The sequence below is a fragment of the Sorghum bicolor genome, chromosome 3 (assembly GCF_000003195.3).
Source record: "Sorghum bicolor cultivar BTx623 chromosome 3, Sorghum_bicolor_NCBIv3, whole genome shotgun sequence".
Classification (NCBI taxonomy): domain Eukaryota; kingdom Viridiplantae; phylum Streptophyta; class Magnoliopsida; order Poales; family Poaceae; genus Sorghum; species Sorghum bicolor.
The window spans coordinates 6915249-6931414 of NC_012872.2; the positions used below are offsets into that span (position 1 = coordinate 6915249).

Consider the following 16166-nt stretch of genomic DNA (forward strand, 5'->3'; position numbering starts at 1 on the left):
GGCAAGTATATTGCTACACGTCAACAGCCTCATATTTCGTCTCATGCAGTACCAAATTAAGACCCAATAGAAAGTGTGGACCGATCTAGCATGAAATGTGAAATTGACAAATTGCGTTTTGCCAGATGGATTCTTTAGAAAGATTCACCAATTTAATGTAAACGAGTTCACCCCGACTCCAGAAAGAAAGAACAATCTAGAAGCACAACGGAGGCTGAAGATTCGAGAGAGAGTGAATTGATTATGGTACGAAGCTAGGGTAGGATTTTTGCTAACGTGGAGGAAAGAGAGATGAAAGAGAGAAAAAGATATTGTTTTGCGAAACAACAACCTCATGAACTAAATTTAGGACTATAAGAAGTTTAACACACCAATGTACAAGTGCTTGTTGTCATGCAACTGACAAATATTCTATTATTGTATCTATAAATTAAGGACTCTAGAATTACTACAAGATAACTTAAAAACAATCCTTTTACTTGTTATTTCTTGAGTCTATCTCATAATTACGTGGCACTGCATGAGACTATGGAGACAGTATCAACGTAGGATCATCACTGGGAGAGGCAGCGGCTGCTGCGAAGGGCATATCCCAGCCAAAAATTAAGCAGGATTCCTCTCGTTCCTCTCATATTTCTAATCTCCTCGGTTCTTTATGTATTGGTACTGATGTCTGGATGGGAATGGTAGTACAACAGTGTTGCAACTCATGGTGTGGTCCGAATAGCTGATTCACTTAGTTTTTTTTTCTCGAATGCGCAAAAAATTTGTGTATCATTGCATTTAAGAAAAAGAAGTTTATCATACAAACGACGCGCATCAAGCGCGCTAGGTGGTCTAACATCTGGACCAACCTAGCAAACTGTTCCTAGCTTCAATATTACATAAATGGAACAACCAACATGCCTACATCGCAATGTACTACGAGGCTTTCGCGAAGAGCTCCTTAGAGACCCGGTTGAACTCTGAGAACAACGCGTCAAGAGCATCCACTTGGCTCAATGTCAAGTTTCCACTTCCAATGTTGTCGAGTGTTACCTTGGGCATAGGTGAAATCAGAGCTATCGTCGGCATGATACCCAACCTCTCCTTGAGGAGTGCCTCGCCTCGCTTGGAGGCCGGTATGTGTGCCAATGGTTAGGTGGCAATCCGTCTACTCTTGGCCCTGGCTGGTAGGGCCCTCATGGTTGCCGCCTTTTGCCGTGGTGGAGAGGCGAGCAAGGGCGGCCCTCGCCTGACCTGCACCTCATTCACAAACCGTGCGAGACGTCGAGCGATCTCGCCCGACATGGGTGACGCGTCACTAGGGCCAGGGGTATCTGGCCATGCGTCCTTCATCGGCGTAGAAGGGTTAGGTGAGCGGCAACCACCCCGTGTTGACGCAGGATCTGCAACGTGCGTCGCCTCATCCACGATAACGCTAGGTGCCGTCTAAGGAGGCATGCCCTGCACAAGCGACGATGGAGGCAGATCAGTCATGTCCTGAGCAACCGTTACCGGAGAACTGGTGTCCAATAGAGGTCGAGCCTCCTGATGTGAGACGATGAACTCCTCTTGCATTGGGTCAATCCACGTTGGTGGCACCGAGTCCGCACGTGACTCCAACACTAGCGGATCTAGCTCGGGGCAGTCAGCATCAATGGTAGGGGCAGTGCTATCGTAGCCACTAGCTATGATGATCCACGTCGTCGGCATACTTTGATGGCATCAGCAGCAACATCAATGGTGTCAGTGGCAGCGGGCACAACTGACATCCCCCATGGCCTTGTGAGCCGCCCCATCCTCATTGCATGATGCCTAGATGGCTAGAGGGTCGTGGCATGTTAGGTTGGCACCCATCGTCACCGTCTTCGCAAACCTTGGCCGCTTGCAATCCCTGGCGAGATGATAGTAGTCGTGGCAGCGTAGGCAACGTCATGGCAACCGGTAAGTTACGACACGATGTGAGTAGGAGAGACAGTTAAAGCATCTATCGTGGAGCTCTGGGCGGATCTGTTGGGCCTATAGGAGCTGCTTATGGTGAAGCTCAACTGCTGCGGTCGCAGGTTGTGTCTCCTGTCGTGGTAGGATCTCTCGCCACCCACTGGCACCGAAGGCGGAGACCCTACTGTGGCGACCAAGGCATTGACAGGCAGGGATACAGCCATCCAATGACCGAGCAAGAAGGTTGTGCACCAGCTGGGGGCGTGGTCGGCCGCATCCCTTTCGCCTTTGCCAAGGTCCATGTCATCCAACGTCCACCACGTCGCGGCTCCGAAACCCCAGACGAGTTCGAGCGCGTGGCAAGGATAGATGAGCCAGCGTAGCCAATGTGTCCCAATGAACAGCATCGAGGTAGGGGGTCATGGAGGTGGCATCCTCATCGGAGTCATCATCCACCCAACGACGTGCCTTGGAGCGACCCGCCACGCTACCTCCAGGATGGAAGGGGTGGCATGGGGGAAAGGGTGGACAACATGCTCGCAGCGGGGGCAGAGCCAACAAGGATGGCGTTGAGTTAAGAGGCAGCGGGGACGAGCAGGGGGCGGGGGAGTGCGGGCCGGGGGGTGAGCACAAGGAGAGAGGGAGGGGAGGGGCGGCGAAGGAGATGAAGGGATAGGGTTGAGATGCTCTAAATTTTCATTCCGGGGAGGAAGCCGACACCGCCGCCGGTAGCGGCGTAGGGGCAAACCGGGGGCAAGGTCGGGGTCGAGGGTTGAGATGCTCCGAATTTTCATTCCCAAAACTCCGTTGATTCGCTTAGTTACTTCTTTGCTATCGTGCTGCTGATGATTGGTTTTCTCTTTACTGTAAATAATAAGCTTCATCTTATATGTCAATTATGTGTAAAATATGGTGGTTGACATAATTTTTGCTTTGTCACTAAACAACTTAGCCTGCTATAGTTCTAATTAGCCTTTGGGAAAAGCTGCCGCTAAGAGGCTTGCGCCCGCCGGCTATTTTGAACATTGCAGAAAAGGAAGTTACTATTGAAATTATTTGAGAATTTGCAAGAATTCCTAAATATGAGGCTGCTATGTGTATGCGTGTTTTTTTTTGTGCAGTTGTAGAAGATGAGGTTCTGATTGGCGGCGGCGGCGGCTTTGTGCAGTTGTAGAAGATGAGGTTCTGATTGGCGGGACTATTCGAGAGCGGAGGAGCAAGTACGGGGATGGTGTCGGCCGTCGGGATTCGGCACCCACCGCTGCTAGAGCTAGTATTGAAATATGGATGCCAGTATCTACGCGGAAGAATGTGCAAGGAGCGGTTGTCGTAAAATATGCTGCGGATCTGCATACTGATATCGATCTGAGAGTATTCGAGGTATAGGGAGCTATTGTTGTAGCAACGAACCTTGGACCCAATCCCGACGTCGCTGCAGTTGGTCTGATCGGCGCCATCCGGGATGAGCCCAAACGGGAAGGAGATGGTCACGTTGCCGCATAGCTGTGGACGATGACAGTGCTCTCCTCCTTGCCCATCTGATGCTACCACAGGCTGTATCATCAGTGGTAAGGATAAGGCCACCAACACCGGCGACGAGACTAGCAAGAGCAGCAACAAGGACGGAGCCATAAGAGCACGAGAAGGTTCTCGCGCGCCTCTCGGCGACGGGAGTAGCTGGACGAACAGAAGGGGTGAACCGCACTAGAAGAATACAGGCATAGCAATCGACCATACGGTAAAGTGAGTCCGCTGCCCTGTATAGACTGTAGACTTTAATTAGCGGCTGAATCCTTCCCGGTGCATTCATCCGCGCTTGGGAATTTCCGCTCCCAGTTGCCCGGACGGGGCAATATTGCGACGACTGCCGCTGAGTCATTGGCGTGGTGACCGGATTGGAACGCTTGGTGCGTGCTTATATTCTTTCGTCGACGCGTCAGATAACTAGTTAGCCAGCACATTCATAAGCGAATTGAAGAGGAGAGACGAGATCAAGCTAAATAGTGACAGGTGAGGGTACGTGACGCCCCGCAAGACATGAAGTCCTGAACCGCACACGCGTTTACCCGGCGGGGCTCCGGCGTGTCCAGTGCGCGCCCACACACATTCTTGTCAAACTCGTCAACACCAAATGGCCAATGCGGGCATCAGTCCATTTGTCCGGACGTGTCAAAACAAGTTAGGCTACAGTAGCAGAGTACTCATTTGTCCGGACAGCCGGAATCGGCCGCTGGCATCAAAACAAGGTTAGATTACTCCGCTACTGTAGAAGTACCTACGTGTACTACGGAGGGCAGGTGAGACTCACCGGCGCATGTCGATCCCGCGCGCCTGCCGTCGGGGCAGAGGCACCAGAACTCCGCGGCGTCGTTGTCGTACCGGCACTGCCCGCCGCTGGCGTTGCAGGTCCGGCAGTCACCGACGGAGGCCACCTCCCAGTCCAGGACGAACCCGTCCTTGAGGAGCCGGCTGTAGTTGGCCGCCGTCATCACCGCCGCCTCAGACCCCAGCACCGGCATGTAGGCGTACGTGCATCCGCCCGTCGCGATCTCCGGCGGCGTGTCCCAGTAGTAAGGCCCGGCGAGGTACGCGTAGATGGGAGAGCTGCAGTTTGCTGTGGCGTTGGCGTACTCGGGGCCGCTCGAGGGCGCCGTGCCGTTGCGGCAGTGGTAGAGGAAGCACAGGGCACGGTTCTGCGGACTAAACGTGAACTGCAGGCTGAGCGCGATGCTGGAGGACACGTTGAAGTCAGCCTGGCACACGCCGTCGTCGCCGGCGACCCTGGAGTGGGAGGCGACGAAGGAGTTGTTGGTGTAGTCGATGCCCAGGACGTGGATGGAGGAGCCCTTCAGGGAGGCCTCGCGGCCGCCGTCGCCGCACCAGACCTCGAAGCCCGGGTGGCCACAGCTGGGAGAAGAAGGCGGATTGGTGCTGCTGCCGAGCCAGAACGGGTAGCTGAGGGTGAGGTTCCCGCATGCCGCCGGCTCGCAGTCTTCGGCGCTGGCGTGGCCATGGAATTGGAGGAGCAAGGAGACAAGGAGCGGGAGAAGCAGCAATGTCGGGCGGCGCATGTTAACTGATGAAGAGGGAATTGACCGCAAGGAGCGGGAGAAGCAGAGCAACCAGCAGGACGAGAACGTATAGTATAGCTGTGTAGTCGATGACTTTAAACAGTATGCTATTTGTTAGTCTTGTATCAAGTCTGTAAGCAAGAAAAGGTTGTATCAAGTCTCCGCTTAGCAACGAACGAGTCCAAGTGCACTCAATCTGACTAGTCGAAAACATTTGACTAGTCCAAATGCACTGCTATACTCATGTGTGTACCTCGATTGCAATCGTCACCCTCCTCGGCTATGGATAGCACTTGCCACTGTCCACCATCGTAGTTAATACCACTCGAACATGGATATGATGGCGAGGCTTATGTCGGATTATAAAATAATTTGATTGTTTATTTGGTTGATAAGTTATAATATAAAGTACTGTTAGTTGATTTATTGTCATAAAAAAATACTAGTAAATAGCTGACAGATTCGGTTGATAACCTCAAACGAACAGGTTTGATGCTTACCTAGAATGCTTTACTTGATATGACTGCCAAACAGCCCCGCATATCTTTGAGAGTCATGAGGCCATGCTTAGGTCACTCTAAAATTCAAAAACTTCTTAAAATTCTCTGTCACATTAAATCTTATGGCACATGTATGGAGCACTAAATATAGATAAAAAACAAAAACTAATTGCACTTGTCTATAATTTACGAGATGAATCTTTTAAGACTAGTTAGTCTATAGTTAGGTAATAATTATCAAATAAAAACGAAAATATTCCTGTGTCAAAAGTCAAAAGCTCTTTACAACTAAACAAAACCTCAGGAGAGACTATTCCCGTGTCAGATAAATCTTCAGGGGCCTGGCGGCGAGGGTGCGGCCACGGAGGAAGAAAAGTTTTTTTGGTCTCTCTTCATGTTGGTATATATATATTTAAAGTACTAAATGTAGATAAATAAAAAAAATAAATCATATAGCTCGTCTAGAAACTATGAGACAAATTTATTAAGTCTAATTAATTCATCATTAGCATATGTGGGTTACTGTAGTAGTTATGGCTAATAAGAACTAATTAGTCTTAAAAGATTTGTCTCGCGATGTACAACTAAATTGTGCAATTAGTTTTTGTTTTCGTTTATATTTAATACTCTATGTGTTTAAAGATTCGATGTGATGGATAAAAAGATTTTAGATGAGAAACTAAACAAGGCCAGGTGAGCTTAGCAAGAGGGACGACGCGTCGGGCTACTTCGGGAGAAAGGAAAAGACACGAGCGAATCATTATTTGTGTATAACAAGTGGTATGGTGAGTAATTTTCCTCAATTACATCAAACTTGGATTTAGTGGAGCATCCCCTATGCTGATGCTCCATCAATTTGGTGAATCTGATGCTGGATCCAAAACCGTTTGAGTAGAAAAATTAGATCTAGAACTGGTTAAGGTGAATCTGGAGCTGGTTGAGCTCTACTAAACATGTCTTTTTAAGGTACCGAATAGAATAAATAGATAATCAGTAGATGTGAGTTGATTATAGATCAACTGGTTGGGTTTCTTGTGGTGAAACTTGTCCACCTAAGTTGAAGTCCTTGTCTTGGTACTGGTGTTCGTATTTTTCTGAATTTATTTTAAAATTTAACGGTGGCTATACTTTTAATGATAGGCGACGTCCTAGGATTTTACTACGACTATGTTTTCAGTGGTAGATGACGTTCCAACAGTAAGATGTTGGTGGTAACTTCATGGTTCTCGAGATCTCTTGCATTAGTCCTTCAAAGGTGATCATAGGATAGAATTTACGTACTCCCTCCATATAGAATTTAGAAGTCATTTCGTACAAAGTTTGGATCAAACATTTGAAATATAAATCATTAATAACTTTTAAATTATTGAGTTTGTAAATATAAAAATTATATGAATAGATTTGTCTTGAAAAATACTTTCATAAAAATATACATATATCATTTTTTAAATATTTTTATAAAAATAAAAGGTTAAAGTTGTATTTTGAAGACCATGTCACTATTCTAAATGACTTTTGAATTCTATATAGAGGAAGTACGTGTATTTATACTGAGTTTATATATCCGTGTTGTGGTCATTAACGTTAAACTGTATAATTCTTAAAAAAAAATTAGCAGCGGGCCGGGTGAAGATTGAAGCTCTTTATTGGCTCGTTGCTATCGATAAATCTGCAGGAAGGCTACGGTATGAACAAATGATGGCAAAAGGGAAAATTTTTGAAAGAGTAGGGCGAAGGGTGGAAAAAGACATAGAACGCTGTCGTTATGCTTTTTTTTTTTAGAAATTCTCTATGCAGTTTCGGTACGGATGTGTCAGACTAGCCGGTTGTCTTCTTCAGGTTAGAGCATCTCCAACAGTTTGCTAAAACACTTGCTATCTCATAAATTATGGGTGTTAAAGTTTAATAAATATAGTAGTATTTTTGTTTTATTTAGTAATTAATATCTAATTACAAACTAATTTAATTTTAAAAATTTGTTTTTTAAATTATTCTTTAGCTGTGTTTTTTGTTTCGTAAATATGATATATTTAATACTTCATATATTTATCCAAACATTCGATAATAGACGATAAAGTTTAACGAGCCCAACCAAATAGGGCCTTAGTTCTTCGTTTAAATTTTTTTCACCAATCACATCGAATTTTTAAATATGTGCATAGAGCATTAAATGTATACGAAAATAAAAACTAATTATACAATTTGATTAAAATGAAAATACTAATTATTGAATCTAATAATTAAACACTAATTATTAAATAAAACAAAAATACTATAACAATCAAATAAAAAAATCGAAACAAAATCCCTTTCATATGAGACCAATTTTGACCGGTCCAAGGTAAGCACGCATTCCTAAGGCCATGTTTAGTTTCTGAGTGAAAAAATTTCGCGATGCTGTAGCTATTTCGTTTGTTTGTGGTAATTATTGTCCAACCATAGATGAAATAGGCTCAAAAGATTCGTCTCGTCAATTCCGACTAAACTGTGCAATTAATCTTTATTTTTGTCTATATTTAATACTCTATATATACGTCTAAAAATTTAATGAGATAGAAAAACTTAAAAAGTTTTAGATTTTTAGGTGGAAGTAAACAAAGCCGAATGCATGACTGGATGACCGAGAGGTAGACTCGGAGAAAAAGGACATTGACCTTGACCACCTCAAGTCTTACACGCGGGCGCGCACATCAGTGTAAAAATCTTGCAGGAAGGGCACGGTATGAACAAATGATGGCAAAAGGGAAAATTTTTGAAAGAGCAGGGCGAAGGGTGGAAAAAGACATGCAACGCTGTCGTTATGCAGTTTTTTTTTTTTGGAAATTCTCTATGCAGTTACGGTACGGATGTGCCACACTGGCCGTTTACCCAGGTCGGTTTTTATGGACTAATTAGGTTAAAAATTTTCATCAACACTAGTCAGTCGCTTTGTTTATGGGGTGTTTAGTTAGGGGTATTAAAGTTTAATAGGTATTGTAGTATTTTCGTTTTATTTAGTAATTAATATCCAATTATGGACTATAATTAGGCTTAAAAAATTCGTCTCGTAAATTATTCTTTAGCTATGTTTTTAGTTTCGTAAATAGTATATATTTGATACTATATGAATTTGTCCAAACATTCAATGTGATACATGGTAAAGTTTAACAGGCCCAACCAAATAGGGCCTTAATTCCTCGTTTAAATTTTTTTCACCAATCATATCAAATTTTTAGATACATGCATGAATCATTAAATGTATACGAAAATAAAAACTAATTACATAGTTTGATTGAAAATCACGAGACGAATCTTTTAAGCCTAATTAATCTATAATTATACACTAATTATGAAATAAAGTGAAAAATGCTACAGTAGTCAAATAAAAAAAATTCAAAACAAAATAAGGCATTTATGTATCCCTTTCATATGAGACCAATTTTGACCGGTCTTAAAAGTTGGAAACAAAAGGCCTTCTTTTTAAAAGTTGATCTTGCTAAAGCTTTTGATAGAATTGAATGGCATTTCATTGTTTACTGCTCTTAAAAGACAAGGCTTCAAGGATAACTTTATAAATTTAATTCACACCTGTATCTCAACAACTACTCTGTCTGTTATCATCAATGGAGATCCTACACCTACCTTTCATCCTCAACGTGGAGTAAGACAAGGTTGTCCTCTCTCACTATCTTTTTATTTTAGCTGTAAATGAATTATCCATCTGCCTGCAGCAACACTCTTCTAGTCATGATATAAATGGTATCAATCTTGGCCCTAATTGCCCACAGATTCACTCCCTTTTATTTGCGGATGACCTCATTATCTGTGGACAAGCGACTAAGGAGGAAGCAAGTAAGATCAATGCCATCCTTCGATGTTTCTATGATGTTTCAAGTCAAACACCAAATCTGGCTAAATTTTCAATTCTGTTCAGCAAAATGTTGATTATCAGAGTAAGTTGGAGGTAAAAAAATATTTTTCCGGTTTCAGATCTTATGCCCAACTCTATTTACCTTGGACATCTGCTTATTTTTAATCATAATGACCGAACAAAAGCTTATGACTTTATTATCAATAAATTTAGAGCTAAATTGACTAATCTCAAAGCACACAAGCTTAACCATGCTGGAATACTTGCTTACATTAACTCGGTCTTGGCCTCTATTCCTATATATTATATGTCCACAATTTTGTTCTCTAAAGAATTCATCTCGAAGATAACCTCAATTATCAGAAAGTTTTGGTGGACAGGAGTGCAAGAAGAAAATGCTACTTCTTCTTTCCATTTTAGGTCTTGGAATGACATATGCAGGCCTAAAAAGGAAGGCAGTCTAGGAGTGAGAGATTTACTTACTGTAAATAGGAGTCTGCTTCTAAATGCAGCTTCGAAGATTGCCATAGGTAAAAATGCTTTCCTTACAGATATTCTAAAATCTAAATATCATCCAAACTCTAGCTTTTGGTTGGCTGGTAATTGTTCCACTAAATCAGCTTTCTGGTCCTCCATCATGAGTGTCAAGGATATTTTAATCAACAACTGCACCATCCAAATTCAGAAAGGCAACTCTAGTATCTGGTTTACTCCTTGGTGTATCATTTGGAAACAAATTCATAGTCACCTAAAGTGGCCTATCACTGTACAAAGCCTCCCTAATAACATTTCTGATCTTTGGAATCCTGGCACCATTAATTGGAATTCAGATCTAATTAGCCAAATTTTTGATCGACAAGCAATACAGGCTATTCAGGAGATTATTATAGTTCCTTCTTCTAACAATGACACAGTCAAGTGGGAACCATCATCAAAAGGTGATTGCTCAACTAAAGATGCCTTTAGTTTTCTTAACAATCAAATGCAGGTTCATCCACCGCCACAAGGATCAAGAAGCATTTCACGAGGAGCCATGCACATTCTTCAAAGAGTTTGGGAAAACAAACTCATCCCCCCTAATATTAAAACTTTTGCTTGGAGGCTAATAAGGAAAGCGCTAGCAACAGGTGAAAGAGCAGGAAGTTGGACTAATAAAATAGACAAGAATTGTGCATACTGTGGAATGAATGAAAATGATTCTCACTTATTTTTTCATTGCAATTTTGCAAGGGTTGTCTGGTTCTCAGCCAAACCTCCCTTCAGATCATCTTTACTTCCTTTTGAACGGGATGGAGTACAGGAGGCTTTGGAGATTCTCATAACTCATGCTACCTCTGAGGACATCATGCTAAAGATCCTAACGACCTTATGGTTCATATGGAAGGATAGAAATGATATTCGCTTTAGACAAAGGAAATGGTCTGTTTTGCAGGTCCATTATGCTGCCCAAGCATACATCAACAAGGTAGTTTCTGCAAGCAATGAAGAACATAGGCAAAAAGAAGCCAAAGGAATAGATATAGATACTCCTCAGGTGAGAAATTTGTATCATGCAGGCAATACTCAAGAGGAGATTATCTTGGCGCCACACATGAGCCATCTCGCCATCTCCCCAGATAGGAGTTGCCTTTACACAACACACAGGCTTCCTACTCTTCTCCCAGGAGTTAAGTGCTACACAGATGCTACCTTAGCACCTGATAATGGCACTGAACAACAAAGAAAGGCTGAACTAGGTATTTTCATACTAAACCCAAAACGAAAAGAGAAGTTCTTCATCAAAGCTCACCTCCTACGATGCGGATCCGTTCTCATGGCAGAAGCTGCAGTATTAGCTTTAGCAGCAGACATCACAAGTAGACTTTGGATAAATAAGATCACCTTCCTTACTGATTTTTTTAGATAATGGATATATTAAAAAATATCCGGCCTCTACATCACCTTCCTTACTGATAACCAGACATTTGCCGATTTCTTTGCAAGCGACAACCAGAATTCTCCACCAGATTGGAGGATTAAACCCTTCACTCAAAGATTCGTCAATGCTTCGTCCAACAGAGCTGTGCAAGTAATCAAAATTGATAGGAAGGTGAACATTACGGCTCACTCTCTTGCAAATCAAGCCTACAATCACACAGACTTGTCTTTAGGAGCTTTTAATATTCTATGTACCAATCCTTCTCATGCAAGCAGCTGCTCCCTTCTTCTTCTTCTTCAGAGGCTGCAAGATGTAAATTTTGAACCTTTTACTCTTGTTGCAGCTTTATGCTGCTAATAAAATTTGGTTTTGCTGTCAAAAAAAAAAGGTACGCACGCATTCCTACGAGAATGCATGACTGGATGACCGAGAGGTAGACTTGGAGAAAAAGGACATTGACCTTGACCACCTCACCTAAGGCCTTGTTTAGTTCACATAAATTTTCAAGATTCTCTGTCACATCGAATCTTTGGTCGCATGCATGGAACATTAAATATAGACGAAAATAAAAACTAATTGCACAGTTTATCTGTAATTTGTGAGATAAATCTTTTGAGCCTAGTTACTCCATATTTTGACAATGTTTGTCAAATAAAAACGAAAGTGCTACAGTAGCCAAAAACCAAAAATTTTACAAACTAAACAAGGCCTAAGTCTCTTACACGCGGGCGCGCACGTCAGTGTAAAGTCACGTGTAATAGTAAGTGAACATTATTAGTTTATTACTACTTTATATGGAATTTAGTTAGGCGCGGAAAGTAGCTCGAAGGTCGCTAATCCTTCTGTACGAGCAACTAGCAAGGTTCGCCTAACTACTTGTCGATAAAACCACCCCTGACCACCCGGATGGCCGGCCATGCATTCACCTCCTGGCTAACATATCTTCTGGAGTTTCAATAATGCCAGCAAAACAGTGTAGAATGCTGGGAAAATCCACCTGTGTTGCCGTCCTGATTACTCTGCTCTCTCCTTTGCTGTGCCCATCGGCGTCGGCGCAGCACACGCTAGGCGCCGGCTCCTCTCTGTCAGTGGAAGACCACGGGAGGCCGTTCCTGACTTCCCTCGACGGCACATTCTCCTGCGGCTTCCAGGAGGCCGGCGAGAACGCCTTCTCCTTCTCCGTCTGGTACGCCGAAGCCGCGGAGAAGACCGCCATCTGGACGGCGAACCCCGGCGCCCCCGTGAACGGGCGGCGCTCCAGGATCTCGTTCCGCCGCGACGGGGGCCTTGCCCTCGACGACGCCAACGGGAGCACGGTGTGGGAGAGCAAGACGAGCGGGAGTGCTGGTGGTGGTTCCTTGGCCATAGCTCTCCTCGACACCGGCAACCTCGTCATCTCGAACGGCGGTCGCTTCGTGTGGCAGAGCTTCGACTGGCCGACGGACACGCTAGTCCCGTCGCAGCCGCTCACCGAGCACAACAAGCTGGTGGCTGCCTACTTCAGCCTCTACTACGACAACGACAACGTGCTGCGGCTCCTCTATGACGGCCCCGACACATCGAGCATCTACTGGCCAAATCCGGACAACGGCCCACTCAAGAACGGCCGGACAACATACAACAGGTCGAGGGTCTGCGTCCTCGACGACACCGGCGTGTTCCTCTCGAGCGATAACCTGGTGGTCCGTGCCTCCGACCTCGGACAGCCCGGCGTCAAGAGACGGCTGACCATCGAGCAGGATGGCAACCTGAGAATCTACAGCATGAACGCGTCGACAGGGGGCTGGACGGTGACATGGGCGGCGCTGGCGCAGCCGTGCTCCGTGCACGGTGTGTGTGGCCAGAATGCCATCTGCGAGTACCAGCCGAGCCTCAGATGTTCGTGCGCTCCGGGGTACATGATGGTGGACACCCGGGACTGGCGAAAAGGCTGCAAGCCCATGTTCAGCGCCGTCAACAACTGCAGCCAGCTGCCGGAGCAGCAGCAGCAGCAGTACAAGTTCATCAAGATGCCGCACACTGATTTCTATGGGTACGATATGGGATCAAACCAATCCGTCACGTTCGAGTACTGCAAGAAACTCTGCTTGGAGAGCTGCTCGTGCGTCGGCTTCTCCTACAAACCTCAAGGCCAAGGCATGTGCTACCCTAAAAGCATGCTGTTCAATGGCTATACGGCTTCATCGTTCCCCGGGACCATCTACCTCAAAGTACCTATCGATTTCAACGCCTCGGCGGCGCCTCTGAATTTCACCGCCGCAGGCATCGCCTGCAATCCTAACGTTACCACGATCCTCCTCCAAGGATCATCAGGCGCGTTCCCGAGACCCGGAAACGACGCCAAGTGGGTGTACTTGTTTGCGTTCGCCGGAGCACTGGGAGTTGTCGATTTGATCTTCATCCTGACAGGGTGCTGGTTCCTCTCCTCCAGCAAGCAGAGCATACCCAGCTCACAGCTGGAGGCCGCAGGATACAGGATGGTCACGAGCCAGTTCAGGAGGTTCACGTACCGTGAGCTCAAGGACGCGACGGGGAACTTCAAGGAAGAGCTCGGCCGCGGCGGCTCCGGCGTCGTGTACCGCGGCGTGCTCGACGGAGGGAAGAAGGTGGTGGCCGTGAAGAAGCTGATGACCAACTTGGTACGGGGCGACGAGGAGTTTTGGGCGGAGATGACGGTGATCGGGCGGATCAACCACATCAACCTGGTGCGGATCTGGGGGTTCTGCTCCGACGGCAAGCACAAGCTGCTGGTGTACGAGTACGTGGAGAACGAGTCGCTGGACAGGCACCTGTTCGACACGGACTCGGACAGCAGCAGGACGCTGCCGTGGCGCGAGCGATTCCGGATCGCGCTGGGCATGGCCAGGGGCCTCGCTTACCTCCACCATGAGTGCCTCGAGTGGGTCATCCACTGTGACGTGAAGCCGGAGAACATCCTGCTGACGAGGGAGTTTGACGCCAAGATCGCCGATTTCGGGTTGGCCAAGCTGTCCAAGAGGGACGCCGGCCCCGGCGGCAGCATGCTACTCTCCCACATGAGAGGGACGACGGGGTACATGGCGCCGGAGTGGACGCTGAACGTGCCCATCAATGCCAAGGTTGACGTGTACAGCTACGGCATCGTGCTTCTTGAGATCGTGATCGGGAGAAGGATCTACGACCAGACGACAGCCGATGGTGAGCGGCTGGAGATATCGCAGATCGCTCAGCTGCTGAGGCAGGTGGTTGATACCGGGGAAGTCGTGCCCTTGGTGGATGCGAGGTTGCAGGGGCAGTTCAATCCCCGGCAGGCCATGGAAATGGTTCGGATTTCCTTGTTATGCATGGAGGAGAGGAGCAGCAACAGGCCGACCATGGACGACATTGCCAAGGTTCTCACAGCGTGTGACGACGAGGACGAGCACCCGGCCTACCGGTCGTGAGTGACTCGTTGTGACCACTCGATCGACCCAGCAAGCGGGCAGCAAAATTGTTGAAATGTGGCTCTCTACTACTTTAGCAGCAAGTGTCTCGCTGAGTACATTTTGGTTATTAGTACCGGGAAAATTATAGAGTAAAATTAACCGCTGGTCTTTGAACTTGGCCGACGATATCATTTTGTTGCTTGAACTTTCAAAGTGATATTTTGGGTCCTTAAATTTGAGCGACTATATTATCCTAATCTATAAACTTTCAAAGTGATTACCATCGGACACTAAACTTGGCATGGTGTCATTTTAGACTCAAAATTTGGTTTTGAGTCTCCGCCGAGTCCATATAGGGCCTAACCCACTCTATACGCTAATGTGGCACACTAATTTTTAGGAAAATAGTTTAATACTTTTTCATATGAAGTGAGATGAAGAGAAGTTTTATATCAAAACTATAGCTCTCAACGAGATCTATAACTTTGTAGTGGAAAAGTTTTAGAATTAAAATTATTTAGGGTCCAAAATATTGTTGTAAGTACACATATTTTAAAATTTAAAGTTATCAAACAATTTCGGATGTTGGCATGGTCTATATGAAAGTTACAGTTCTCAATACGTTCTAAAATTTTGTAGTTAAAAAGTTTTTTATTTGAAATCATTTAGTATTCCAAATATTTCGTTGTAAATCTTTAAGCTCCATTTGTTTTAACTCAGTTATCAAGCAAAAAAGAGATTAACAGGCACGTTTGCGACTAACTAGAACATTCCGATTGAGGGCCTGGACGTGATAACCATCAAAAACTTCTGAACGACCGTTAAGATAAATTAGGAGCCTCAAATTTCTTTTCAAAATATTTGACCGTTATCCCAAAATCACTACTAAGCACAACAAGTTTTCGAATCTAAAATACTCAAACCAACTGGTGACGAGAGTACCTAGATCGTTTACTCATCACGATAGAAAGCCAACTGAAAAATACCCACACTAGTACACAGGCAGACTATACAGGCGGTTGCACACCTATTTCTACTGGCGTTTTCCAGCACCGCCTGTGCTAGAGGCCAGTAGAAATGGGCCAATTCCACAAGCGGTTTCTTATGAGCCGCCTGTAGAAAACATTTTCACATGCGGCTCTCTTAGGTAACCGCCTGTAAAACTTTTTTATAGAAAATATGAAATTGTGTTTTAAAAATAGGGGAAAAAATTTTAATTCTAGGGAAGTCGTAAGTTCCGTATCCTTCGCGTAAGATCACGCGCTGCTAGTGGGATTCGAACTTGAGACCTCGCTCTCGCGCGTAACCTCCTCTACCACTCCACTTATCACTCAAATGTGACTATACTAGAGTTTAGTTCTCCACATATTATCCTAAACTGAGCATACATTGATTACTTGAGGCTGTAAAAAGATTCAAATGGAAAAGCTGTCAACTACAAAGTTTCATAACTTTTCAAGATCTTCAACTTTTATATTGGTAGTTTCTCCATCCGAGGTC

The 16166-nt window shown here is 45.2% G+C and overlaps 2 protein-coding genes across 2 annotated transcripts; one reads left to right on the plus strand and one right to left on the minus strand.

Moving 5' to 3' along the window:
* Window positions 3569-5302, minus strand: LOC110433894 (LEAF RUST 10 DISEASE-RESISTANCE LOCUS RECEPTOR-LIKE PROTEIN KINASE-like 1.2). The gene has a single exon (XM_021456913.1). It carries the CDS (start codon window positions 4992-4994, stop codon window positions 4176-4178), a length of 819 nt encoding a protein of 272 aa, XP_021312588.1. The 5' UTR covers window positions 4995-5302; the 3' UTR covers window positions 3569-4175.
* On the plus strand, window positions 12222-14806 carry LOC8060841 (putative receptor protein kinase ZmPK1). The gene has a single exon (XM_002455185.2). The coding sequence runs from the start codon at window positions 12222-12224 to the stop codon at window positions 14682-14684; it is 2463 nt and encodes an 820-aa protein (XP_002455230.2). The 3' UTR covers window positions 14685-14806.

Excerpts from the sequence above, each read along its gene's own strand:
- LOC110433894 (XM_021456913.1), bottom strand. The coding sequence starts at position 4,994 with ATGCGCCGCCCGACATTGCTGCTTCTCCCGCTCCTTGTCTCCTTGCTC.
- LOC8060841 (XM_002455185.2), top strand. The coding sequence starts at position 12,222 with ATGCCAGCAAAACAGTGTAGAATGCTGGGAAAATCCACCTGTGTTGCC.